This window comes from Coregonus lavaretus, assembly GCF_964263955.1.
Source record: "Coregonus lavaretus genome assembly, chromosome: 40".
NCBI lineage: Eukaryota > Metazoa > Chordata > Actinopteri > Salmoniformes > Salmonidae > Coregonus > Coregonus lavaretus.
Genome location: NC_140027.1, coordinates 1,995,291 through 2,023,049, shown reverse-complemented (window position 1 = coordinate 2,023,049; position 27,759 = coordinate 1,995,291). Strand labels below are relative to the sequence as shown.

Genomic DNA, 27,759 nt, shown 5'->3' with positions numbered 1-27,759 from the left:
AATGCAGACAGAGTTGGAAGAAGTACAAACTATACAGTTTCAAAGTGTTCAACCGCCAAGCACTTTGAGATATTGAATGATTCCCAATGACACAGTTGACAGATGGAATGAATATATCACTAATAATAACCATCAAACACAGCCTCGTTTCAACGCAATCTTCCCAAATAGACCTGTTCTTTCTCTATATTACCTTCTCCAGTAATATTAGGTTATATAGACTAGCGATCAATGTGGGGGAGTTTGACGACCAGGAGGTGTAGAGTATAAAGTAATCTCCTGTCACTTTTGGAAGTAAACCGAGTTGCTGTTCCATTTTCAAAGGCGCTTTGGAATGAACACAGAAGCAGTTTCAAACTGCTGACGTGCACATTATTTCCTTTGATGAATAACTGCAGATATTAGCTTACATACCTGATACAAACGTGGGGCCCACTGTATACCAGATTGCCAGGGAAGAAAATATCAATGGAATGGGTATCAGCTCCATGGAAAATCAAATAATTAGACTGTTGATGATATACCAGCCGTGTCTAAACCCCTCATTTGGCCTTGTGATCGGCGATAGAATCAAATTCAGTCCCTTGATTGGGGTCGGGGACCCGAAACATAGCATATGCTAAAATCTGAGCTCCAGGCGAGATTGAAGTATCTGTCAATTATTGACGAGAAGGGAGTGCTTGGCTGATGCATGTGAGGACTTCAACTCAATTTCATATTCAGAGTTATTTCCCAAGCCCCCAAGTCAGATTAACTTAGGACATGTATCTTACTACATACAGAGTGTCTCTAGAGTATAGACGATAAATTGCATCTTATTTATTTTGTAATATATGGCTTTTAGCGAGATGTTCTCACGCTTTTATGGTAATAGGATGTTTGTGTGTATCGCCAGAGGGGATCTACTGTAATGTGCATCATAATATATTGTGCTCTGCTTAATGCAGCAGATATGATTATGATACAGATGTCTCTTTTTTTGCTGAGAATTTTCCCGCACCGCAGAAAATGCAGATGAGCTTCATGATTTCCTTAAATTCACTGAAAACCCGCACTAACACACGGTTATGTAGCCTACTTTTTGCCAGCTAATAGCCTAACCACCGATCAAGGTACATTATGGACTAAACATTCAAATCCTGTTGCTGCAGGATTATTTTGCTGTGACAATATAGGTCTAATTAAGATGCTACATCTGTATCGCAATCATATCTCCTGCATTAAGCATAGCACAATATATTATGATGCACATCACAGTAGATCCCCTCTGGCGATACACACAAACATCCTATAACCATAAAAGCGTGATAACATCTAGCTAAACACAATATAATATATGTTTGTATTACAAGATAAGTAAGACTTGATTTATTGTCTAGACTCTATGAAAATGCGTAATATTAGTCAGGTATTTTTATCCCTCATCCATTATCTTGATGAGACAGCCTGGTCTCGTATTTTGTTCATTACATACTTACACTTTGGACTTTTTATGTTAATAAAAGACAAAAAATAACATAAGACCACTTTTAGTTGAGAACAGTGTGTCTGACCATTTCCCTATAAATAGGTCTAGAACCTTCCTTGAAGTAACCACTCATTATTAGACAAGATACAATTTGGCGCTGTTAGCAGGGTATAATAGAAGTATTACATCTTCCAAACATGTTTTCCCTAATCTCTATCTCCTAGGTGGCGGGTATAAAAGGGATGTTCCTCGCCAACAAGAAGATGGACAACGTGGTGAAGACCTATATCACCTACAACAGAGGGAGAGACTGGAGGCTACTGCAGGCTCCCATTGCTGACCTGAGGGGCAACAGCATCCACTGTGAACTAGTGAGGACACACACATGCATGCACACACACACACACAAAAACACACACACACGGATACACACACACCACACAAACAGATGCACGCATGTACCAAACACGCATGGATACACACATGGATATACACACACGTCATAACACTGTTGGACTTGTCAATGGGGCCTTGTCAGAAGTTGACTGATCTGGGCCGTTGCCGCGGTGCTGAGGTGGTGAAGGAAGGGGGATAGAGCTCTGAAAGAGCACTGCTCGTCAAATCTGAGCGCTCCGGAGGTTGGGCAGCCGAGGAAGCTAGCGGAGCTGAAAGGTCAGCCATTTTGATTTTGATCCAGTCCAATAAACTGATCTCACGTTTAGAGAGAGACGTGTCAGAAAGAGAGAGATAAAGAGAGAGAGATAAAGAGAGAGATAAATAGAGAGATAAATAGATAGATAAAGAGAGAGATAAAGAGAGAGATAAAGAGAGAGATAAACTATGCCTTTCTTTTCTTTGTTTCTCCACAAACTTGGGTGTTGATTGTTCATGCTAGCTAGTAGCTACTTTCAATGGCCAAAGTTGAGATTTTTGCTATATTGTTTATTCAGTGTCTTTCTTATTTATTTTTCACCTCTTTCTCTTCCCAATGTCGTGATATCCAATTGGTAGTTACAGTCTTGTCCCATCGCTGCAACTCCCGTACGGACTCGGGAGAGGCGAAGGTCGAGGGCCTTGCATCCTTCGAAACACGACCCTGCCAAGCTGCACTGCTTCTTGACACACTGCTCGCTCAACCTGGAAGCCAGCCGCACCAATGTTGTCAGAGGAAACACCGTCCAACTGGCGACTGTGTCAGCGTGCATGCGCCCGGCCCGCCACAGGAGTCACTAGAGTGCGATACGACAAGGACATCCTGGCCGGCCAAACCTTCCCCTAACCTGGACGACGCTGGGCCAATTGTGCGCCGCCTCATGGGTCTCCCGGTTGTGGCCGGCTGCGACACAGCCCGGGATCGAACCCGGATCCGTAGTGACGCCTATAGCACTGCGATGCAGTGCCTTAGACCGCTGTGCCACTCGGTAGGCCGGTGTATTTCTAATAGTTAAGCGTACTGGCCGTCTAAAAGGCTCAAAGTAACACGTATTTGCTCTAATGGTCAGCTTTATTACAGTGTATATTATAGATACAGGTCCCAATCAGCCAAGGGGTAGAGCATAACCCCTTTTCAGCTCCCTTAATACACCCTCAAAGAATGACCCTTTGATAAAGTAATTAGTGATTCGAGAGCGCACCTCGCCTTCGCCCAGTATTATGCAGTCATTTGTCAGAAAATGTCAGCCTTTTAATAAACCTCAAAACACAACACACAACACACAACACACACGCTCGCACCACTGGCATTTGCAGTGTCCTAATGAGAATTGTGTAGCTAAAGGTTATTCCAATCAAAATGAATGGTGGAAGGAGCCAATGGGGAGTAGTGTTTGTGTGAGGATTTATGATAGGGTGGGGTTGTGTGTGTGTGCACATGCGTGCGTATGTTCGTGTGTGTGTGCGTGCATTCATGCTTGCGTCAATAAATCCCACCTCCATGGCCATTTGCTTGGGGGTCTTCTCTAATGAGTGTTTGTGTTGACATACAGATAGGTCTATTCTGTTGACAGATCTTCCCCCTCCTTTGTTAATGAGTCTGGCTAACTGTTCTGTTTGTCTTTCCTCCCCAGCCATACTGTTCCCTACACCTCCACCTGCATGTGTCAGCCAACCCCTACACGTCAGGGAATATCGAGAGTAAGGACTCTGCACCGGGGATCATTGTGGCCTCAGGTAGGTGAACATGGGATTTTATTTAAAGTGACAGTGTGGATTTGTAAAGTTACGTTTATTGCGAAATGTGAAGCTCAGATACTTGAGGGGTTTCTTTGACTTAATGAGTTGAATTTAGATAACTTACTTACTTTATCGTTCCGGGAAGATCAAATAGGCCTGTATTAAAGTTTTCAAACACTGCCAGTTATACAATTTAGGGGTTTCATTAATGTTGGAAATATATTTGGATTTAAATGATGTACTCAGCCCAAAGCATTTCCTGGAAAGGTTTTTGATCCAGCATACTTTAGGACGGCCATGCATAATATTTGTTGTTGGCCCATACTGACGTCCCAGCGCTGTCACCACTGTGCGTCGTATACAGATGGATTTACTAGCTAAGTGCTACACTTGGGAATTGTAGAGTGGGACAGCATCTTCAGAGTGCCTTCTGTTCCTCTTAAGTGCCTTTTCTTATTCTCCTACAGTCACTGCCTGACTAGCGCCCTTCTTTTGTATTTTATATTGTGCTGTATGTAACTGTTGACTCTTCATGACACACTGCTTATCACTGGCTTTACATGGCTCTTTCAGTCAGATATGACATTCTCCCATTTGCACATGAACAGAGACAAAATATATGGTTTCGCAATGTTAAAATAACACCTTTGCCACCTAACTGAACATGTTTCTATAAAGGGACATTTTGTTATATCGTTTATTTTTATTTTTTACAAACACCCAGCCCTACCATCCACAGTCAGTTTTTCTCTCCCACGGGAACCTAGGTGGCAGCATGTCTGTGTCAACTCAAATGTGTGGCCAAACACAGGAAACCACATTCCGGAAACCCACAATGGTGCACAAAACTATACCATCACGGTTTAGCCCTTTATGGCTGGCTACCGGGCGTCCGGGCACAGGAGGGCATGTCTGCTCGATGCACTCATCATCTCCCCACCATTACTTGAGTAAAACAAACACCACAGGAGGATCAGAGACTATGTTGTGTCCCAAATATCACCCTATTCCCAATATAGTGCACTACTTTTGACCAGAGGCTATGCACTAAATAGGGAATAGGGTGCCATTTTGGACGCAGTCTGTCACTATCAGCATCAGTCTCAGAATGGCTTCCCATTTTAGCTGTAGGGCTTTTAATTCCTGCTGGGCTAGACTAGTCTATGACATATCTCCACACACCGTAGGAGTCAGGAGTGGGACTAGTCTACTACTGTACAGTGCCATGTGGTCTCTGGAGAACTGAAGGGCTAGGACTTCATAGGGAAGTATGACTGGCATAGTATGACAAAAGGTATATCGTCTATCGCTAGTACAAGTAGTATTGTTATTACAGAATATCTCTGTATCCATTATATATAATATTATATATATAATGTAACTGACTGTGTTTAGCTGAGTCATGGCTCTGGAACAACAGCTGTGGGACCAGTCATTTACATATAAACACACACATAGTATTTTCACATCTCTGTATCCATACTGTAACCTACAGTGTTTTGCTGGGTCATATATCTCTAAAGCAAAAAAAAAAAAAAAAAACGCTGTAGGGAAAGTGAGCAGAGCTCTGTTGCACCTCAACACTGGATAAAAGCCCTTAATCCTAGTGTACAAATCAAATCAAATTAAATCAAATCACATTTCATTTGTCAAATGCGCCGAATACAACGGGTGTAGACTTTACCGTTAAATGTTTGCTTACGAGCCCTTCCCAACGATGCAGAGTTAAAAAAATTATAATAAAAAGAAAAATAGTAACACAAGGAATAAAATACACAAGAATGGAGCTATATACAGGGAGTACCAGATCAATGTGCAGAGGTACAAGGTATTTGAGGTAGATATGTACATGTAGGCATGGTAAAGTGACTAGGCATCAGGATAGATAATGATAAGGTATTTGAGGTAGATAGGTACATGAAGGCAGGGTAAAGTGACTAGGCATCAGGATAGATAATAATAAGATATTTGAGGTAGATATGTACATGAAGGCAGGGTAAAGTGACTAGGCATCAGGATAGATAATGATAAGTCAAACAAAGAACAGTAGCAGAGGCATACAGAATGCAGCGTGGAGAGAGATGATTTGGAGGGCGGGATTGATGGAGAGGGGGAGGAAGGGAGGCTCTGGGGGTTACACCCTGGAACAGTGTTAATAAGGAGGGAGGAGAGAGAGAGAGAGAGAGAGAGAGAGAGAGAGAGAGAGAGAGAGAGAGAGAGAGAGAGAGAGAGAGAGAGAGAGAGAGAAGAGAGAAAGAGAGAAAGAGAGAAAGAGAGAGAGAGAGAGAACTCTGAGGGTTATACCCTGGAACACTTCTCCTCTAGCCTCCTGTTGAACCACCTGACTCTAATTAGCCACTAAATGGGGGTAATTATAGTAGAAGACTCAACAGCCACAGTCTGATAGCAGAGGTCTTTAGATGATAGAGGAGACTGGATGGTTAATACAGCACAGTAAGTGGACTATATTACTGTATTAACTTTTTTAGTTATCAATGTATGAAAGGACACGACTGACTTTGACTCTAGTATACAATCTGTGCGTCCTTCAGGAAGAAATGTCATTAATCACTTCTGTAATGTAAGACACTTCCTGTATGACTTTCCATGTTTTATTAAGGTAATGTACAGTACATCAGGCAGCTGTGGAATTTGGGATTTTATTTAAATCAGCCCCACACCCTCAAGGATATCAGTAGTTTAGCACTTGGCTAAAGTCATACGGGACTCACTCATGCCGATCACTTCACCCAACCTCCCCCCACCCCTCTCCTCAGGCTCCATCGGAGCGGAGTTGTCCACCAGCAACGTGAGCATGTTCATTACCTCGGATGCCGGCAACACCTGGAGACAGGTGAGGAGCAGGAAGAGCAAAGTGTGTGTGTGTGAGAGAGAGAGAGATCCTCACCATCTCAACAATTACATCATCATCCTCTCAGGATGGTGTTTAATCCACCACCACTCCGCCCGCCGCTGTGATTTAGTGCAGATAATCAAATGAGATTTCGAGACTAATTTTATTCGGTAGCCCCCCTGCCTTTGCCCATACAACGATGCCTGTGGGTGGGTGTCTTTGTCACCTCTCCTCTACCTCCCTTATTTGACGGCCGCAATTTCAATTTATGGGGCCTCGTGTCTAATTAAAGGACACAGATGAAAAATAATTAAAAGAGAATTGACGCGGCAACGTCAGACCACATTGGAGTGTGATGTGTTTTGGCTTTGAGGAAGAGAGAGGGAGGGAGAGAGAGAGGGAGGGGGAGGGGTTTCTGATGTATTATCATCTTGCTGATTTGAGCCATAACTAATTTCAGGTGTGTGTGTAAGGGGTGTGTGTGCATATGTGTGTGTACTTTCGTTCATTAGGTTGCTCTTTCATCAATATTAAAGTCTTGTTCTTGGTAATCTATAACGCTAGTCATTTGATTAGTTTATACTTTATACCTTTTGTCTTTCAGATCTTTGATGAGGAGTACAGTGTTCTCTACCTGGACCAAGGAGGGGCTCTGGTGGCTATAAGACACACTCCACTCCCCATCCGACACCTATGGTGAATCTCTATTAGAGAAATATCATTTGTCATGGTTTGCATCGACTCTCTCTCTCTCTTTAATTTCTCTCTCCCTCTCTTCTCTCTCTCTCTCTCTCTCTCTCTCTTCTCTCTCTCTCTCTCTCTCTCTCTCTCTCTCTCTCTCTCTCTCTCTCTCTCTCTCTCTCTCTCTCTCTCTCTCTCTCTCTCTCTCTCTCTCTCTCTCTCTCTCTCTCTCTCTCTCTCTCTCTCTCTCAGGAAGACTCAATCCTCACGTTCCCACAACCCTGATAGCGTAATGAGTATGTCTAAGAAGATAGGAAGTTATTAGTGTAATTCCGAACCAGTAGGCCGTGAGATATTCTCCTCCTTTGACGATTGCCATTCAATTTCACCTTTCCCTGTTCGTTACTTGATGTAAGCCTTGCCTTTCAGTGCCTTTGGAATGCAGTGCTCATATCCTGTGTCATGGTGGAATAATTTAAATATAGTTTTTATTAGTTTGATAAGACACTGGAGAAGATGTGTGTTTTCTCCCATAGAGATGTATAAAATACTGTAATATTATACACAATAATATGTTCTAATTCTGTCAGTTATGGCGTGTGCCAGCAGCATACCACTGCTGGCTTGGCTCTGAAGCTAAGCCGGGTTGGTCCTGGTCAGTCCCTGGATGGGAGACCAGATGCTGCTGGAATTGGTGTTGGAGGGCCAGTAGGCGGCAGTCTTTCCTCTGGTATAAAAAAATATCCCAATGCCCCAGGGCAGTGATTGGGGACATTGCCCTTTGTAAGGTGCTGTCTTTTGGATGGGACATTAAACAGGTGTCCTGACTCTTTGTGGTCACTAAAGATCCCATGGCACTTATTGTAAGAGTAGAGGTGTTAACCCCGGTGTCCTGGCTAAATTCCCAATCTGACCCTCATACCATCATGGCCACCTAATCATCCCCAGCTTCCAATTGGATCGTTCATCTCCTCTCCTGTAACTATTCCCCAGGCCTTTTACTGTAAATGAGAATATGTTCTCAGTCAACTTGCCTGGTAAAATAAGGGATAAATAAAATGTTCTTATTCTATTGTTAATGTCTCTCCCATAGAAAATACTATAATGCTGTTAAATACACTAATGGAGTTCTAATTCTATTTCTATGGTTCCTCCCACAGGATGAGTTTCGACGAGGGGAGACAGTGGAATAAATACAGTTTCACCATGTCGCCCCTGTTTGTGGACGGGTTACTAGGGGAGCCGGGGGAGGAGACTCTCATTATGACGTAAGTCAACTTTATTTGCCCAATTTTGAATGAGAGGGAGACAGATAAGGGGAAACTCAGAGCCAAAAGTGGTGGATGCAGGATTCAAACGTTGGCCCAAAAGTGTACTGTATGTGGTCCGTATAGCCGACAGTGCTACCACTACACCATACAGTAAAATGAAATCACGTCTGATTGCAGATATACAGTATGTTTGATATGTTAACACAATGAATTGAGATTGAATGAACCGTAACCGTGAAAGATGTGTTAACATTATGTGTGGGAGTTTGCTCAATCCAAACCCTGGTAGAAACGACAGCGCTGATTGCCCATTTTCCTAACATGAATTGAATAGATCCCTCTCAAGGTCTAGCTTCACATCAAAACCATCTGTCTCGGGATTATGATCACAGAGACATCAATGGTGTTGGGAGACCGGCGACAGCAGAACACTCCATTTGAAGAACATGAGGAACATCATCAAAAATAAAATAGTCGATGTCTAAAGGACCGAAGAGGAAAGTAGGGCTCTAAAAGTTCTTGCTGCATTATGTAGCAACATTAACTCAATCATTTTAAGAAACATGGCATATGAAGTTTTCTGTCTTTTCTATAACTTCTTTCATTCTAGAATGACCCACTTAGCTATACTACATGAGATGCTACTGCTCTTATTAGACTTTTTGGTGTAAAACCTTGAGGGCTGCGGCATAAGGTTTCCCATAGCCCTTACATCCGTGTTTTATAACACCTGTCATCACCATAACTGAGTGACGGACAGACAGTTGACTTTGTAGTCAGCACCGCAACAGAAGGGTAGGCCACAGCTGCTGAGACTGGGAGAGGGAAGGACAGAAGTAGGGAGATAGAGAGTTGAGGGGAGAGACTGAGACAGATGAAGGGAAAGAGAGGGGGGGGGGGGGGGGGGGGAGACTTAGACAGAGAGACAGTGAGAGAGGAAGATGGAAGGAAAATATAGGAGAAATGACTTTCTCCCTGTAGGCCCAGAGTGCTATACACTACTATGAACCAGCTGAGACAGACAGGACTATGGGATATGATACTGTTAGGAGATTGTTGACAGCCTACTACAGCTTTTCACAGAAAAAAATCTATGTTGTACTCGTTTTCTCTGCATCTCAGTGTATGGACACCTCATTATTTATCATTAGTTCATTTCAGACCATTTTCTTATCAATGAATAATGATTTTACAGTTAGTGACAGTTATGGACCAGCGCCTCAGTCCGTTAATTGATGGATTGATTGTGATACATTTGTTGTTTGATTAGCAGAGATAGGAGGTAAATTCCAGAAACACTCCCACCCAATTTCTCTGAGAAGTAATTATATCTACCCAATTTCTCTGAGAAGTAATTATATCTGAGACGTGTGAATGTTCATTTGATGTGGTGTCATAACCTTAAATGTCTGTTGAAGTTTGTGTTGAATCTGAGGGAAAGTGATTGTAAAGTGATTAATTTAGATTCCATAGTATACATTCCATTAGTTGCCAAATGCCATTTCTCTAAAGCTTTTAGTAATAACTGTCATGTTCGTCCAAGTCAAAGAAAGAAAATATCTTGACTCCTCGGTCTGACAACTGAGGGACTTCCTAATATGGGTGCTGTACCTGACACTCCTTAGTTTGTCTAGTGTTTTTCTCTCTGCCACCTTCTGTCACCCTAATCATTATAACCAGACTTCTGTGTTTCAGTGTAGTGTACCTATCAGTGTTCACAGCTGCTGTGGCTTTGCTATCTGACAACCAGATACCAGTGTACCTTTTCTGCTGCAGCTGTACGGTTCTTTGCTGTTTGCAGGATCTTTGGCCACGTCAGTCACCGGTCAGAGTGGCAGCTGGTCAAGATTGATTTCAGGTCCATCTTCAACCGGAGATGTACAGAGGGGGACTACCAGACATGGCACCTACACAACCGGGTAATGGCACCTACATAACTCTGTCTGCAGAAGAACTGGCTTCAGAGGCCTACCTCAGCCTTGTCATTACAGCTTTGGACAGCTCCCAACATGTAGCACACTAGAAACCCCACTCTCAGTGCTTTATGACCAAAGCACTTCCATTGCAAGAAGTTGTGAGCACTTGATATCTTGCACTTACCTCTATTTTGAAGTGTCACCCAAACTTTTAAGATGGGGATAAAACTTGTAACTCACTCAGACTTCTAACGTTAGGAAAATGTTATTAAGTTAAAGCTGCAATATGTAACTTTTTGGGCGACCTGACCAAATTCACATAGAAATGTGAGTTATAGATCTGTCATTCTCATAGAGAGAGAGAGAGAGAGAGAGAGAGAGAGAGAGAGAGAGAGAGAGAGAGAGAGAGAGAGAGAGAGAGAGAGAGAGAGAGAGAGAGAGAGAGAGAGAGAGAGAGAGAGAGAGAGAGAGAGAGAGAGAGAGAGAGAGAGAGATCCTCTAGCCTCCTGTTAAACCACCTGACTCTATGAGAGAGAGAATGGCAGAACCACTAACTCAAGCGAGCTGCAACAGCTTGTGTGTAGGATACATGAGAGAGAAGTGTTTTAAGTTTAGCATCGCTTACCGCTAGCACACCACACAACATGCTCCTCAGTGGGCAGCGATGCAAAATAAGCCCATGTAAAGGAAAAAGCAACGGCATGCCTTTTCACACACAGTGTGATATAGGCATGGTTCACCGCACTGCGGTAAATTATTGATGACGATGGGGTGAAATATAACAAAAACAACCCTTTTTCTCAGTTTTTTTTGTTTAAATTCGTAAAATATATCCACAGGGCGAGCCGTGCATCATGGGAGTGAAAAGAATCTACAGGAAGTTGAAGCCCGTAGCCAGGTGCGTTATGGGTAAGACGTACTCGGTGACGATGACCTCGGCGCCCTGCGACTGCACAGAGGCCGACTTTGAGTGGTGAGTAGACAGATGGGTCCCCCTTCACATTAAGTACCCCTAAATGATGCATAAGTAGGTACAGTGTAAATACAATGTAAGTAAACTGGCACACAATACACATAGTAAACATTACACAATTTAACGGTTTACTTGAATGGAATAGTACTGAAATAGATCAAATAACTGGAAGTGGCTGAGGGTACTTGAGGAGAGACTCCAACACACTACTCGAACATAAAAACACATCCAGCATTACAACTACTGCCTAAGCCGCCCTATCAATATACCACTGGCATATGGAGTGGAGGATGAAAAAAATAGGTCTGGAAGTGAAGTTTGAAAAGATAAGAGATCACCGTCATGGTGAAGCTCACTCCAGATTAGAATTGCAGAGGAGACTTAGCTGCTGGATTCTCTTGGAGGCTGCCCCGGCTAAATGGAATGCAGTCAACTGCACCACTCCAATCTGTGTGTGTGTTGAAGAATGAAGGAAAAAGTACAGAGAGAGAGGAGGGTTGCCAGGATCCAAGTTCGCATGCTGATAGGGAGTGGGATAGGGAAGTGTGTGGGGGTGCGTGTGAATGTGTGTGTGTCTTTCTCCTTGAATGTCTGCCATTGCTCTCCCCTACAATGTCACCATATGTTTAAGAAACCAATTCTGTCACTGCTTTTGTGGCTTTCAGCTTTTGCCAGTGACTCTCTGTTCATCAACGACGCATTTCCAAAGCTTATTTGCTACAAACTTCACAATCCATTTCTTTGAATGATCTATCAGTATTATTAATGTTGCTTTTGTTAATTCCCAAATCCGTGGGCCCCTTGAGTGAGGCGGGAAACTTGGAATTAGTTTTAGTAAGAGACAATTAATCATCGGGCTTAATAGCGTTCATTAACAATCACAACACTTCTGCATCTGTGTGCATGTCGGCCTAATTGGGCCAATTTGTTCCTATCATTTTGGGGACGCGCGTGCTGGCAACGTTGCCTTTTAATTGTAGGACAAACAACACAGAGAGCTGTGTTTAAAAAAAAATATATATATGAATTTTTTGTAAAATCAGTTTGTTTGAGAAGTGTATTCAGGCCCCAGTGCAGAGTACCACCCCAAACCCTCAAAGACAATTCCTCTATATCACATTCATCAAATGTATCAAAACAAACTTTGTAGAATTTCACTCGACTGTGTTAATGCAATAATTGTAGCATAAACAACATTGGCTGGGTTTGAAAAACTAAAAAGGCAATATTATACATTTTATTGCCATTGGAATACTTCAATTATTTTGACTCCAGGGTCACCAGTATGAGTCAGTAATTGAATCACTTATAAAAGTTTACTTTGTAGCGTTTCACTCGACTGTTTATTTTGGTACGATCCAAACATTACAGTGACTATGGCTACGAGAGGCGAAGTGACGGCAAGTGCACCCCCGCCTTTTGGTTCCTCCCATCGTCCATGTCTAGAAGCTGTACCACAGGGACTACTTTCATCAACAGCACTGGGTAAGCAGATTATCCCCAGGACTCTCAGTAGCCTCTTACAGATTTTGGATCTTAATTTGATCAGCCTGTTGCAGAAGAACTTTCCTGCAATGCAGGCAATGTAACACTTGTAGAGTATTTGAGGTTTAAAAAGGCTTCTGAAGTTTGTAATTGTCCCTTGCAAAAAATGTATCAAGCCTTACAAAAATGTCCAGTAGCCTTTTCCTGCAGTCAATGACCAAAAGCTCAGTTTTCGGTCTCATGGGTGGAATGTTATTAATATTTTTCATAAAAACAACAACAATCTGGTGTTTCTATGTCGAACATTTTTGGTATATTTCAGTCTTCTGTGATGTATATGAAGAGTAATTTTGGGATGCAAACTCAAAATGGAATACATTTCAACTCTATATCTGACATGGTACAGGTGCCTTCCTTTTTTTAAGCACATAACCATGTGTGTGAGATGTGTGTGAGTATACTCTTGTTTCAAAATAGATTTGTTTAAGACTACCAAGATTGACTCTGTGTGACCCTGATTTATCCCACTGCAGTAAAAGGTTAATTAAAATCCACATAATAATTCACATTTCCTGTTGCTGCAGGATTATTTTCTGGCTCAAATTAAGTTCCTACATCTGTATGTACACTCATTCACTATTTAATTAAAACTGACTGCAAAGGTAGACTTGGAATAAGGATATTTCAAATGACAGGACATTATTGTAAGAGAGTATGTTCTCAATAGCCAAGCTGCTTAAGTAAAGGTAGTTATTTTCTATGCTCAAATATCCATCAGCAAAGCTTCTAACCGCGGTTGTGACCTATGTACATTCAGCTACAGGAAGGTTGTGTCCAATAACTGCACAGCGGGAGTGATAGCAGAGTACATGGCCAGGAGGCAGCACTGTCCTACCCAGGCCCCCAAAGGCTTGCACCTCGTCACCAGTGAAGGAAAGCTGACAGCTACGCTGGGCACCAATGTCACCTTCCTGGTGTTTCTTGAAGAGGTGAGTGGTGTTTCCTTAGGAGAAATACAGTAACTGGCTCCCTGTTCATTCAGACCGGGCACTGACTTTAACTCAGTATTGTAAAATGTATGTCAACTCTCCACTTCTGTGATAACAACAAAATACTCTCTATTCTATTACTATGCCATTACATCTTCATATAAAGTGTTACCAAATAACATTATTTCAAACATACTTACAGTAGCTAGTGTAAGAATACAGTTTTATTTTTCTATCCTTGATGACTGTTACTTCCTGTATAGGGAGACGGAGCCAGGACGAGCATCATGGTGGACTTCGGGGACGGTCACGCTCTGACCTACTCCAACGTGAGCTCCATAGAGGATGGGATCAAGCACATCTACAAGGCTGTGGGGATCTTCCGTGTGACCGCTACAGGAGAGAACAGCCTGGGGTCGGAGAGCGTGGTGCTCTACCTCCATGTCACATGTGAGTCTGTCTCTCACTGTGACCAAATCATGGTCCTCAACCTCCATGCTTCATGTTTGGTCTTCAACCTTTAACATGTGAGTGTAGTTAAATACCTTACCTAACCTTACCTAACCTAACCTTAACTTACCTAACCTTACCTAACCTTACCTAACCTAACCTTACCTTACCTTACCTTACCTTACCTTACCTTACCTTACCTTACCTTACCTTACCTTACCTTACCTTACCTTACCTTACCTAACCTTACCTTACCTTACCTTACCTAACCTTACCTTACCTTACTTCAGTGTAGCCCGTAATCTACAGACATATGAGTGAGGTAGTTATACAATCAAATCAAATGTTATTGATCACATACACATATTTAGCAGATGTTATTGCGGGTGTAGCGAAATGCTTGTGTTCCTAGCTCCAACATTGCAGTAGTATCTAACAATTCACAACAATACACAAATCTAAAAGTAAAAGAATGGAATTAAGAAATATATAAATATTAGGACGAGCAATGTCGGAGTGGCATTGACTAAAATACAGTAGAATAGAATACAGTATAGACATATGAGATGTGTAAAGCAGTATGTAAACATTATTAAAGTGACTAGTGTTCCATTATTAAAGTGACTAGTGTTCCATTATTAAAGTGGCCAATGAGTCCATGTCTATGTATATAGGGCAGCAGCATCTAAGGTGCAGGTTTGAGTAAACGGGTGGTAGCCGGCTAGTGAAGGCTATTTAACAGTCTGATGGCCTTGAGATAGAAGCCATACAATTCTAACACACAAAATTGTTCCTTTGCAAACATTTACAGCAAGTGTTGTTTTTGTTTTACTTGCATAGAACAGGGTTTCCCAACCATACCCCCAACAGTACACATTTACATTGTAGCCCTGGACAAACACACCTCATTCAACTCATTGAGGGCTTGATGATTAGTTGACTAATTGAATCAGTTGTGCTTGTCCAGGGTTACAATACAAATGTTTTCTGTTGGGGGTACTCGAGGACCAGGGTTGGGAAACTGGCATAGAACATTACATTTCTTATCTGCTTGTGTAATACGTCATGGTCCGAGATCAGTGGAGATGAAGGTATTACAATTCCAGTCAAGCCGAAGCCATTTTCTCTATATAATAGCTCTTCAGGGTACCTCCACTCTAACTCTAACACTCTCCTCTGTGATGACGGGGCTGACCACCCCCGGTGGTATCGTGGGTGACAGATGTAACGTAGTTGACTTATTGATCAGGGAGCTGTGGGACCTTGCAATCTGTCCATCTTGATGTGCCAGCCGTTACAAATGGGACCAGCCAGGACTCAGGAGTGCCAGGGATGAAAAATAACACACAGATGGTGACCACAGCGTCCCAGAACGGACCAGATCCTCTGAATGCAGCTCACTTTTTTTTGGTTATGTGCCTTCAATTCATAAGGGGCCCAGAGACGGATAATCTGAAGTTTTCTGCTTACCTTAATTTAATTAGAGCCCCCAAAACTTGAAGGAGTCAATCGGTTCACTGTAATATATATTTGTATGCAAATATTATGAATGCAACTACATTTTTTGTGCCTTCATATCATAAGGGGCTACAAACTTACTTTGTGTAGTTAGTCAGTTCACTGTGATGCATTTTTAGGGCAGATCATTTTCATGCAACTTCATCCATTTCAGAAGAGTTCCCAAAACTTTGTGGAGTCAGTCGGTTGACTGTGATGTAATTGTGTTACTGAACACAACTCACTTTTTATCGCCCCTTCATTTTATAAGAGGCCTCAAGACTTTGTGGAGTCAGTCTCAGTGGGTTCACTGTCATGTATTTTTGTGACTTTGAGTAGGTCAGCTGGAGTATATCCATCTCTCCGCTCCCTTTGTGGCGGTGAAGAGTAAGGAAGTCAACCTCACCGCTGTGCTGTGGCCTAGCCAAGTGGGAACAGTCACCTACATCTGGTGGTTCGGAAATAACACTGAGGTAAGATAACATACTTCAATACTGCTGGGACTTGTAGTTTTATTGAATGCTCATCCTTCACACTGTAAGATAAAGAGACGTGAAGAAAGATTTGTGCTAGATTTACAAATTAGAGCAGTATTTGTCTGACTTAATTCAGAATTTGTTTTGTTTGGTTGGGCAACGAGTTTAGCTACTAATGCAGCTGCTAGCTATTCTAGTGCATGAGAAAATGTTCCAGAATTAGCATATCTGAGCCATTTCAAGAACAAATGGAGATGCGAGTAACGACAGAGAAACCTGTTGGTGTCACATGGAACTCTCCGCGGACAGTTCTATGCAGCACAGCTGCGATCATGGTTCCTTGGGGGGTGATGTGGGTTGTGTTTATGTGTGTGGCTGCCTGCCTGCCTCCCGGCTGACACCTCTGTAGTGTAAATAGTGTCTGTGTGAGATGTTAACAAGGTTGATAAGGGCCTCCCATGGGAACCCCCTTGCTCTCTCGCTCTCTCTCTCTCTCCCGCTCTTCATCCCTCTCTTTCTCTTTGCAGCCGATAATCACCCTGGAAGGGAGTGTGGCGTGCACGTTCTCCCGGGAAGGCGTCAACACTGTCACCGTGCAGGTGTCCGCTGGGAACGCCATCCTGCAGGACCGGAAAACCATCGCTGTCCACGGTGAGCAGTGAGCACGGTGGTGGTGACGATGACTCCGCAGTTTTTTGGGTTTTATTTTGTGTTGTAAACAGCCATGTATACTGCCAGAGGTTTGTTTCTAGAAGTTTACTTAGAGGAGTTGACTTTGTAGATTTTAGTGCACTGGAGGTTGGCTAGTAAGTACGACTCAAAGAAATTGTTTACTACTCATTAATTTGACACATTTGTTATTTGAGACAATGCAATAGGACAGAAATAGAAATGCATCGTCATCAGCTGATCATCATACACTTGTCACTGATTGTTAGTTTTTTCTCTGTGTAGAATATTTCAGGTCACATCTACTAGCCTTCTCATCTAACCTGGATGACCACAACCCCGACGTGGCCGAATGGAGACTGGACGTCAGCAGAGTCATCAAGAACTCCATGGTTCAGGTGAGTGGTCCTCGTATCTAACTGTATATTACATGCACACACAGACACACACACACACACACAGTATATACTGAGCAGAAATATAAACGCAACATGCAACCATTTCAACGATTTTACTGAGTTACAGTTCATATAAGGAAATCAGTCAATTCAAATTAATTAATTAGGCCCTAATCTATGGATTTCACATGACTGGGCAGGGCCACAGCCATGGGTAGGGCTGGGAGGGAATAGGCCCACCCACTGGGGAGCCAGGACCAGCCAATCACAATGAGTTTTTCCCCACAAAATGGCTTTATTTCCCCCCCACACACACACACACCTCAAACGATCCCGCATGTAAAGAAGTCAGATGTGGAGGTCCTGGGCTGGCGTGGTTACACTTGGTCTACGGTTGTGAGGCCAGTTGGACTTACTGCCAAATTCTCTAAAACGATGTTGGAGGCAGATTATGGTCGAGAAATTAAGATTAAATTATCTTGCAACAGCTCTGGTGGACATTCCTGCAGTCAGCATGCCAATTGCACGCTCCCTCAGAACTTGAGACATCTGTGGCATTGTGTTGTGTGACAAAACTGCACATTTTAAAGAGGTCTCTTATTGTCCCCAGCACAAGGTGCACCTGTGTAATGATCATGCTGTTTAATCAGCTTCTTGATATGCCACACCTGTCAGGTCAATGGATTATTGTAGCAAAGGAGCACTAACAGGGATGTAAACACATTTGTGCACAAAAGTTGAGAGAAATAAGATTTCTGTGCATATGGAAAATGTCTGGGATTTTTTATTTCAGCTCATGAAACATGAGACCAACCCGTTTATATTTTGGTTCAGTGTATTTAGTCTGTGGCCCTCTTTACAATACATTCTCTGTGACCTCAGGCTGCGACTGAGATGAATCCACGGTTTATGATGTTAAATGACAAGGGAAAATTACTTCAAGTACATTCTAAATTGCTGTTGCACTGCCTTCCCTGTCACATTGAACTCTGGAATTGCTGGTCGCCTGTGAGTTCAGGGTCGTATTTGTGGAGGCCATACATGTACAAATAAATCTCACTGAATGTCTGATTGTCATGGTTTAGTGAAGTTAGGCCCAGCTGGACTGCAGCTCCGAATGTACTCAACCGTCAGTGTGAGGGACATACACTACATGAACAAAGGTATGTGGACACCTTCTCGCCAAACGTCATATTCCAAAATCATGGGCATTAATATGGAGTTGGTCCCCCCTTTGCTGCTATAACAGCCTCCACTCTTCTGGGAAGGCTTTCCACTAGATGTTGGAACATTGCTGCAGGGACTTGCTTCCATTCAGCCACAAGAGCATTAGTGAGGTCAGGCACTGATTTTGGGCGATTAGGCCTGGCTCGCAGTCGGCGTTCCAATTCATCCCAAAGGTGTTTGATGGGGTTGAGGTCAGGGCTCTGTGCAGGCCAGTCAAGTTCTTCCACACCGATCTCGACAAACAATTTCTATATGGACCTCGCTTTGTGCACGGGGGCATTGTCATGCTGAAACAGGAAAGGGCGTTCCCCAAACTGTTGCCACAAAGTTGGAAGCACAGAATCGTCTAGAATGTCATTGTATGCTGTAGCATTAAGATTTCCCTTCACTGGAGCTAAGGGGCCTAGCCCGAACCATGAAAAACAGCCCCAGACCATTATTCCTCCTCCACCAAACTTTACAGTTGGCACTATGTATTGGGGCACGAAGCGTTCTCCTGGCATCCACCAAACCCAGAGTCGTCCGTCGGACTGCCAGATGGTGAAGTGTGATTCATCACTCCAGAGAACACTTTTCCACTGCTCCAGAGTCCAATGGCAGCGAGCTTTACACCCCTCCAGCTGACGCTGCTCGGCCATCGAAACCCATTTCATGAAGCTCCTGACGAACAGTTCTTGTGCTGACGTTGCTTCCAGAGGCAGTTTGGAACTCTGTAGTGACTGTTGTAGTCGAGGACAGACGATTTATACGCGCTACGTGCTTCAGCACACACCGGTCATATTCTGTGAGCTTGTGTGGCCTACCACTTCGCGACTGAGCCGTTGTTGCTCCTAGAAGTTTCCACTTAACAATAACAGCACTTACAGTTGACCAGGGAAGCTTTAGCAGGTCATAAATTTGACGAACTGACTTGTTGGAAAGGTGGGATCCTATGACGTTGCCACGTTGAAAGTCACTGAGCTCTTCAGTAAGGCCATTCTACTGCCAATATTTGTTTATGAAGATTGCACGGCTGTATGCTCAATTTTATACACCTGTCAGCAACAGGTGTGGCTGAAATAGCCCAATCCACACATTTTAAGGGGTGTCCACATACTTTTATATATATAGTGTACTTCAAATCCACACATGACATGTTGGGTAGACATTGTAGTATCCACAAAATGTATTGAATTGCTCATACTATTCAGTATATTTGAGAACGGAAATATTTGATACAATCAGCTCCGGACCTGAGTAGTATGATCATTTCAGATCTAAGTCTCATTGATGTTTGTAATAATGTATCACAGTAGGTATTTCAGCAATGTATCACAGTCACACTAATTACGACCATCCAGACAATTCCTATTTTTCAATGCCACTGCTTTCCTCTGTGATGAAGTGCTTAATGACATGAAAAGCGATCCAGTCTAGTCCTAATGGTTGATGGGGAATTCTTCCTCTTACTCCTCCTCTTTCTGTTCTTCTTCCCTTTCCTCTCCATATTCCTCCTCCTCCTCTTCTTCCCTTCCCTCCTTCTCTTTTCCTATTCACCTTCCTCTCCCAACTCCTCTTCCTCATCCTACCCCTCTCCCTTCTCATCTCTCTCTTCTTCCTCGCCCTCCTCCTCATCTTTCTCTAGGCCACGGGGATGAGCCCGGAGCGACTCCTTGTCACTGTCCTACCAGGGTTGCCCACGGCAGCAGAGTTTTTCCTCCTGCCAGACAAAGAGTTAACGGAGGGCAAGCCGGAGAAGAACTCAGCTCATTTAGACCAGGTATGATTGATTAAATAACAGGCATGTTGTGTCAGTTGAAACATAGACATAACATATTATTGGCCTTAGCCTTATTCAAAATGCATGATATAAAGCCTTATTCATGCTTATAACAGGTTAAAAAAGCATTATACCTGTCAGTTAATTATTACCAAATTGGGTATCTGACAACTAAGTTTCCATTATTTCCATAAAAGTAAACCATAAAATTGAATGCATTAAGTTCCTATATTGATTAATGTCAGATGTTTGAGTTGGAGTAGGAGCATACTTTGTAGTTATTTTGGCATATACTGTACTTACTCTGAATTAGCACTGAATGACATTTTGAGCTATATTTTAGGAGGATATTACTCTGCTTGTTGGATGTTTGGGTTTGACTGCTAAGCACTTGTTTTCTTGCACCAACATGTTCGCCATCTGTTGATTTTCTTGTCATTCAATTTGGCATAATTTAGAGGTCTCCACTGAACTAAACATGAGTAGGCTTAGAAATATTCATTTTTCTAACACTCTTCACTAATACATAGCTGTGTTAGTCTATACTGCTACGGTCTGAAAACATGCTGAGTTCATCGTTTCTCCAGTAGATGTCAATATTGTCCACAGAGGCTTACATATGCGTGCGCGCACACACACGCGCCCCCACTCGCACGTGCGCGCACACACACACACACACACACACACACACACACACACACACACACACACACACACACACACACACACACACTGCAGAATATCAACTAGCCTCATCAATAAGTGTGACAAGCTTTCAAAAGTCCTCACTGGGGACGGCTTTACTGTAGATTACCCCGAGTCATCTCTATGTGAGGGGGCGGAGTTGCAGTCTTTCACAGGAATAAACCCAGACAAAGATAGTGTCTCTGCTGATACTGGCTTCTGAATCACCTGGAGGTATCAAGATGTACTGAAATAGCTCCAAGGCCTATAAGAGATAATGGATGATCATTAAAAATATCTGAATAGAATAGAACCAGGAAGAAATTAATTGTATTTTCCCCTCCTCAAATCTGCCATATTGCCTGGGTATAGCAAGACCCTTCTCACTCAAGCCCCGCCAATACATCTTTATTCAAGGTTTGCATCTTGAAAGTGTAATGTACGGGTGTGCTTATTGGAATGTATAATAGATTTAGTGACCCCGATACACAGCGAGAAAAAGTAATTATTCATAGCTATGGTCTAATTTTAAACTTGGTAAGAAATATGAAAGCGGGAAGGAATGTGAAGGACTGGGAGAAACTACTCATATCACAATTCATTTGGTAAATGAGGCAGATAAAATTAATGAAGCCTAGCAAAGAAATAAAATGGATTCCGCAGGGAAAAGGGAATTTGTTTAGCCAGGGTCTTTCTATGCATGAAGTGCATACATATTCTCTGTTTTAGTCTTTGGCCCGAATGCAAAGTAAAAAGGATACAACTTTGTTAAATGACATATCTGACCTAATGTGTTACAGTTTAGATTTATAATTGTACAAATCATAATTTGTGTGATTGATATCATATGGACAGTATAGTTCAGGGGATTATGCCCGGACTAGATTGGAAGCATCATGAAATGTAACACTGTATTCCAGCTGCAGCCTCTAGGTCAGGGTGATACATCTGATTTATGTCCAAACTGCACGTTCTCGGTGCAAAAGGTTACTTGTCGCTCTAAAAACCGGAGTAAAAGCAAGGTTTTTCATCAAATAGGCTCTACATTATGTATTAAATTGGTGAGAACCTGCACGGATTCATCCATAGATATTTCACTTTAACTGGGTTTCTGGGTGGAGGGAGGGTGCAGTGAATTAACTAAGGTTTCAGTGAGCCGTGGGGTGTGTAGTATCAGCCATTGGTTGTGGGTATCAGTAAGTATGTGGTGGAAAGATCTGCCTCAGCATGGTATGCATGAGAAGAAACTCATTCTGAGACGAACCGATAATGTGACTAGAGTGGTTATACACTGCTGAAAACAATAAAGGGAACACTAAAATAACACATCCTAGATCTGAATGAATGAAATAATCTTATTAAATAATTTTTTCTTTACATAGTTGAATGTGCTGACAACAAAATCACACAACAATAATCAATGGAAATCAAATTTACCAGCCCATGGAGGTCTGGATTTGGAGTCACACTCAAAATTAAAGTGGAAAACCACACTACAGGCTGATCCAACTTTGATGTAATGTCCTTAAAACAAGTCAAAATGAGGCTCAATAGTGTGTGTGGCCTCCACGTGCCTGTATGACCTCCCTACAACGCCTGGGCATGCTCCTGATGAGGTGGCGGATGGTCTCCTGAGGGATCTCCTCCCAGACCTGGACTAAAGCATCCGCCAACTCCTGGACAGTCTGTGGTGCAACGTGGCGTTGGTGGATGGAGCGAGACATGATGTCTCAGATGTGCTCAATTGGATTCAGGTCTGGGGAACGGGCGGGCCAGTCCATAGCATCAATGCCTTCCTCTTGCAGGAACTGCTGACACACTCCAGCCACATGAGGTCTAGCATTGTCTTGCATTAGGAGGAACCCAGGGCCAACCGCACCAGCATATGGTCTCACAAGGGGTCTGAGGATCTCATCTCGGTACCTAATGGCAGTCAGGCTACCTCTGGCGAGCACATGGAGGGCTGTGCGGCCCCCCAAAGAAATGCCACCCCACACCATGACTGACCCACCGCCAAACCGGTCATGCTGGAGGATGTTGCAGGCAGCAGAACGTTCTCCACGGCGTCTCCAGACTCTGTCACATCTGTCACATGTGCTCAGTGTGAACCTGCTTTCATCTGTGAAGAGCACAGGGCGCCAGTGGCGAATTTGCCAATCTAGGTGTTCTCTGGCAAATGCCAAACGTCCTGCACGGTGTTGGGCTGTAAGCACAACCCCCACATGTGGACGTCGGGCCCTCATACCACCCTCATGGAGTCTGTTTCTGACCGTTTGAGCAGACACATGCACATTTGTGGCCTGCTGGAGGTCATTTTGCAGGGCTCTGGCAGTGCTCCTCCTGCTCCTCCTTGCACAAAGGCAGAGGTAGCGGTCCTGCTGCTGGGTTGTTGCCCTCCTACGGCCTCCTCCACGTCTCCTGATGTACTGGCCTGTCTCCTGGTAGCGCCTCCATGTTCTGGACACTACGCTGACAGACACAGCAAACCTTCTTGCCACAGCTCGCGTTGATGTGCCATCCTGGATGAGCTGCACTACCTGAGCCACTTGTGTGGGTTGTAGACTCCGTCTCATGCTACCACTAGAGTGAAAGCACCGCCAGCATTCAAAAGTGACCAAAACATCAGCCAGGAAGCATAGGAACTGAGAAGTGGTCTGTGGTCACCACCTGCAGAACCACTCCTTTATTGGGGGTGTCTTGCTAATTGCCTATAATTTCCACCTGTTGTCTATTCCATTTGCACAACAGCATGTGAAATTTATTGTCAATCAGTGTTGCTTCCTAAGTGGACAGTTTGATTTCACAGAAGTGCATTTTTTTGAGCAGTGTATTAGTTATACTATTTAATGATACTGCTAGATGTCTTTATTCTGTCTCTTATACGGTGAAGTGTTTTGAGATGTTTTAGGCAGTTTAGATACAGTTGGATTTGATTTAGTGTTGATCTATAGACTAGCGGTTAAAAGCGTTGGGACAGTAACCGAAAGGTTGCTGGTTCAAATCCCAGAGCCGACTAGGTGAAACATCTGTTGATGTGCCCTTGAGCAAGGCACTTGACCCTAGTTGCTCTGGATAAGAAGCTAAATGTAAATGTACTCTCATAGATATCTGCTATAAAAAGTTCCAATAAGTTGATTTAGAAATCTTAATACTCTAATTATTATGTCAATCGATGCGCATATACTTTTTTAAATTAATGTTTTTTGTCGTGTTTGTCTCTCCCTCTCTAGCTCTCTGAAATCTTGCTTAGCGCCCTCAACCAAAACCTGGTCCAGTTCACCCTTCGGCCTGGGGTCCAGGTCACAGTATATGCTGCACATTTGTCAGCAGGTAAGTGTCTGCATCTCTTCGAAAACAAATACCTACATTTTGGTTGTGTTTGCTAGGTGTATTGAGGATAACAGGGTATTTTTAATGAGTATGTAGATAGATAGAGATAGTTCTAGATAGAAATAGAGAGCCAGGGCCTGTATTCAATAAGTGTCTCAGAATAGGACTGCTGATCTAGGATCAGTTTTGCCTTTTAGATCATAACAAATAAGATTATATGGAAAGGAAGGACCTGATCCTAGATCAGCACTCCTACATTAAGACTCTGTGAATACAGGCCCAGGAGGTCTATTTCCTGCCCAGCGACTAACTAACACCCCCCAACCCTGTTGTCTGATTGGCTCCCATCATGTAGCTACACAGAGACATTCAGAGAGTGAGCATCGTTACAAGTGTGTGTGCCTCTTCCTTTTGGGGATGCTGCTACTGTCCTAGGGGCTTATAAGATAAAGAGTAAGAGAAGTCAATAAATACTTACCGTATGAAAAACTTAATCACAATGCAATTTCATATTTTTTTATTAATTATTTTGTTATATTTTGTATTTTATGAATTAGTAGGTGTCACTTTTCATGTTGACTTCTTAAACGCATGATTTACTTGTTCTCTATAGAAACTGTTTGGAATTCAATGTATACTGTACTGTGTGACTCTTGTCTCCCACCTCTACAGCGCCCCTAGTGGACACGAGTGAGAACCACAGCGGCTCGGCCATGCTGATGCTGCTGTCGGTTGTGGTTCTGGGTTTGGCGATATTTGTCGTCTACAAATTCAAAAGGTACAGTGCTCATGATATGCTGTAGAGATGATCTCTATAACCCATATCTGGTTGTAAGTTGCCAGGACGTTGGGAGAATGTTACTAACCAAGTGGGAGAGTTCATGAGTGTTGACGAAACATTTTGAGTGAGCTATGATCTCACTGTTCGACTAGGGTCTAATACCTCTTCTGACACAAATTGTGAGCTATGAGCTACAGTATAATTATGGTTATACATCAGAAAGAACATTGGTGGAAAGTTACTAACCAAATGGGAGTTACTGAGTGTCTAGACATTTGGCATTTAACAAAAATACTGTCTATCAAACGTCTGTGTGAAAACATAGCGTACACCTTCAGTTTCAAGGGAGAAATGGCATTTCTCTCAACGTTCTTAAAATCCTTTTGTCGAGGCATTCTCTCTGTACGCAAATGAAATGCCAGTCAGCCTTCAGGCATTATCAATATTTAGCCCTTTGAGCTTTGCTAGTTGACCTTTCTGAAATGTTAAATTATTTCCGTCCACCAAGGTACAGTTCTGTGTGAAAAGGGCAGGAGGGGTCAATGAGACAAGATCTATAGAAAGAAAGAGAAGAGAGAGAGAGAGCGAAACAACACATATACGTCTTAGAAAATAAATGTGTTTATACAGTAGAATGTGTAATTGCCTTCCCTTTTTAATAATATTTGTTCCCCCTTTTTTTTTTTTTTTTTACAGCAAATACAAACATACACATACGAACAACAACTTATAATCTTTTTTTGCATACAAATATATACAAAATTATACTTAAGGCCGGAAGGCATCGAAACAAAGCAATTAAGTCAACTGGGTATATCTCCTGGGAGCGGCTACACATTATTGGGTTGGAAAGAGGAGCATCAGAATTATTTGGTCCCCGATGCAGGCAATGTAACATCCCTGTAGTGGCTTCCTTTCCTCTTTACCATAGCCACTGCCCTAGCCTGAAGCGGGGTTGTTTCGGACGCATACAGTCCACACTCAACGTTTCCAAACGGCCAAACATTCAATGAGATCCAGGGATATAGTGCAACAGAAAATGTTTATTCTTCTTATCTAACAAAAAGGTATTCTCCAATCAACTTAAAGCAGAGATTACTTGAAATGCAAATACATAATATAATATGACCTGTCTGTCTGTATTTCTGTATGTCTATATGGTCAAAAAACTATACCGCTCCCGCATCTAGCAAGGACTCCTCCCCCCGAAGGCCCAACTTCCTGCCTTTATACTAACACAATTAACACAGTACAATGAATGGGCAAGAGGGGGGGCCAAAAACTGAGTTACACTAATAACAAATGAATATATCTCAATCCGGTAAATAAATCATAAAGGTACGTACCTAATATTTCATCATATACATTAATATTTAATATATTTACACAAATGTACATGGAGCTCAGTATGTTCAGTCTTTTATACAAAATATGCCCAAATCGGCTCTAACAATCCCTCTCCCATTTTATTAGCCTGGCGAATCTCATTGTAAATCTTTCCTCAAGGAAGATCCCAGGCCTCAACGTCTATGCACAGATGCAGAACGAAAAAGAACAAGAAATGATGCCAAGTCCAGTAAGTCTGACGGAAAGCACCCTGGTGTCCCCGAACACTCCGAGGGAGCTGGTGACTTCTCCGGAGCTTATGGACACCGAGTTGAACACACGGCCCATCGGTGAGTGACTACGCCACTTTTATTACATTTGTATTTTTCCTTTATATATATATATAAAAAAAATAGTTTCTAAGTCTAGTACTACTAATTTCATTTCAATTTTACTGCAATTTCTTATCATATAATTTCATTTCGTTCCATCACTTTCACATACTAGATTGGTTGCCGTGAACCTAAGCTTTTGTGTCATTCACAGAGACTTCCACTAAGGTTTTGATTAATAAATTGATAGCCCCATTCCACTCAAGGTTTCAGCAAGAGCCTCATTCATTGTGGAGAAATGTGACTTAACTCATACTGACTGGAATGTCTTCTGACATCTTTCCTCATGTCTCTGTCTCCCATAATTTTCTCCTTTAAAAGGATGCATCAAACCTCACGCACATGTCAAGTTCTCAAATGAACTCCCCACGTACATCAACATTTAAAAACTCTGGACAACTCCGAAAACAGCAACTCCATTCTGTGTCATGGACTTTTTTAACCATTTGAGCAGACACAATGGTTTTGAGCTTTATACCTGTGCATGTTGGACTTTACTGACTTTGCTGGCTCTGTGAAAACCAGAAGAAACTGTATACAGGTTTTTATTTTATACATAATATATGTCTATCCAATAAAAAATAATTTTTGATTAAATGTATTTATACAAAGTCAAGTATGTAACTAGAAATGGAAAGCCAGCATGAACTAAAGAAAAACATACATAAAAAACCACACTCTTTTGGTTAGCTTCCTGTAAGTGTCTTACATCCTTTTGTGCTACTGTGTGTCGCTAACAGCGGTGGCACGCTATTTATTCCTAAGAATATACTTTAAAGTATATAATTAAATTTAAAGTCACATTTATTTTGTAAATCATGAATGTCTGTTTGATATTTGTGTATTTTAATAACAAATTACCAACTAAACAGAAAAACTATATCAATTATTAATACAACCATTTTGTTTCCGTTCGCTGTCTCATGGAAAGCTGATTATGGCACAATACACTTTTGTACTG

The 27,759-nt window shown here is 42.5% G+C and overlaps 1 protein-coding gene across 1 annotated transcript in view; it reads left to right on the top strand.

Moving 5' to 3' along the window:
* Window positions 1-27,184, top strand: part of LOC311113790 (VPS10 domain-containing receptor SorCS1-like) — a gene marked incomplete at both ends in the record, with an annotated part of 151,844 nt that extends 124,660 nt beyond the window's left edge. The window contains 18 exons of the mRNA XM_084157101.1: window positions 1,693-1,839; window positions 3,535-3,637; window positions 6,418-6,494; window positions 7,099-7,190; window positions 8,336-8,443; window positions 10,248-10,365; window positions 11,202-11,335; window positions 12,707-12,820; window positions 13,638-13,809; window positions 14,073-14,259; window positions 16,096-16,229; window positions 16,760-16,883; window positions 17,187-17,299; window positions 20,151-20,285; window positions 24,200-24,299; window positions 24,972-25,077; window positions 26,587-26,756; window positions 27,120-27,184. Coding sequence (XP_084013227.1) covers window positions 1,693-1,839; window positions 3,535-3,637; window positions 6,418-6,494; window positions 7,099-7,190; window positions 8,336-8,443; window positions 10,248-10,365; window positions 11,202-11,335; window positions 12,707-12,820; window positions 13,638-13,809; window positions 14,073-14,259; window positions 16,096-16,229; window positions 16,760-16,883; window positions 17,187-17,299; window positions 20,151-20,285; window positions 24,200-24,299; window positions 24,972-25,077; window positions 26,587-26,756; window positions 27,120-27,184 — 2,199 coding nt within the window. The remainder of the gene's footprint in view (window positions 1-1,692; window positions 1,840-3,534; window positions 3,638-6,417; window positions 6,495-7,098; window positions 7,191-8,335; window positions 8,444-10,247; window positions 10,366-11,201; window positions 11,336-12,706; window positions 12,821-13,637; window positions 13,810-14,072; window positions 14,260-16,095; window positions 16,230-16,759; window positions 16,884-17,186; window positions 17,300-20,150; window positions 20,286-24,199; window positions 24,300-24,971; window positions 25,078-26,586; window positions 26,757-27,119) is intronic.
* Between the last annotated feature and the right edge of the window lie 575 nt (window positions 27,185-27,759).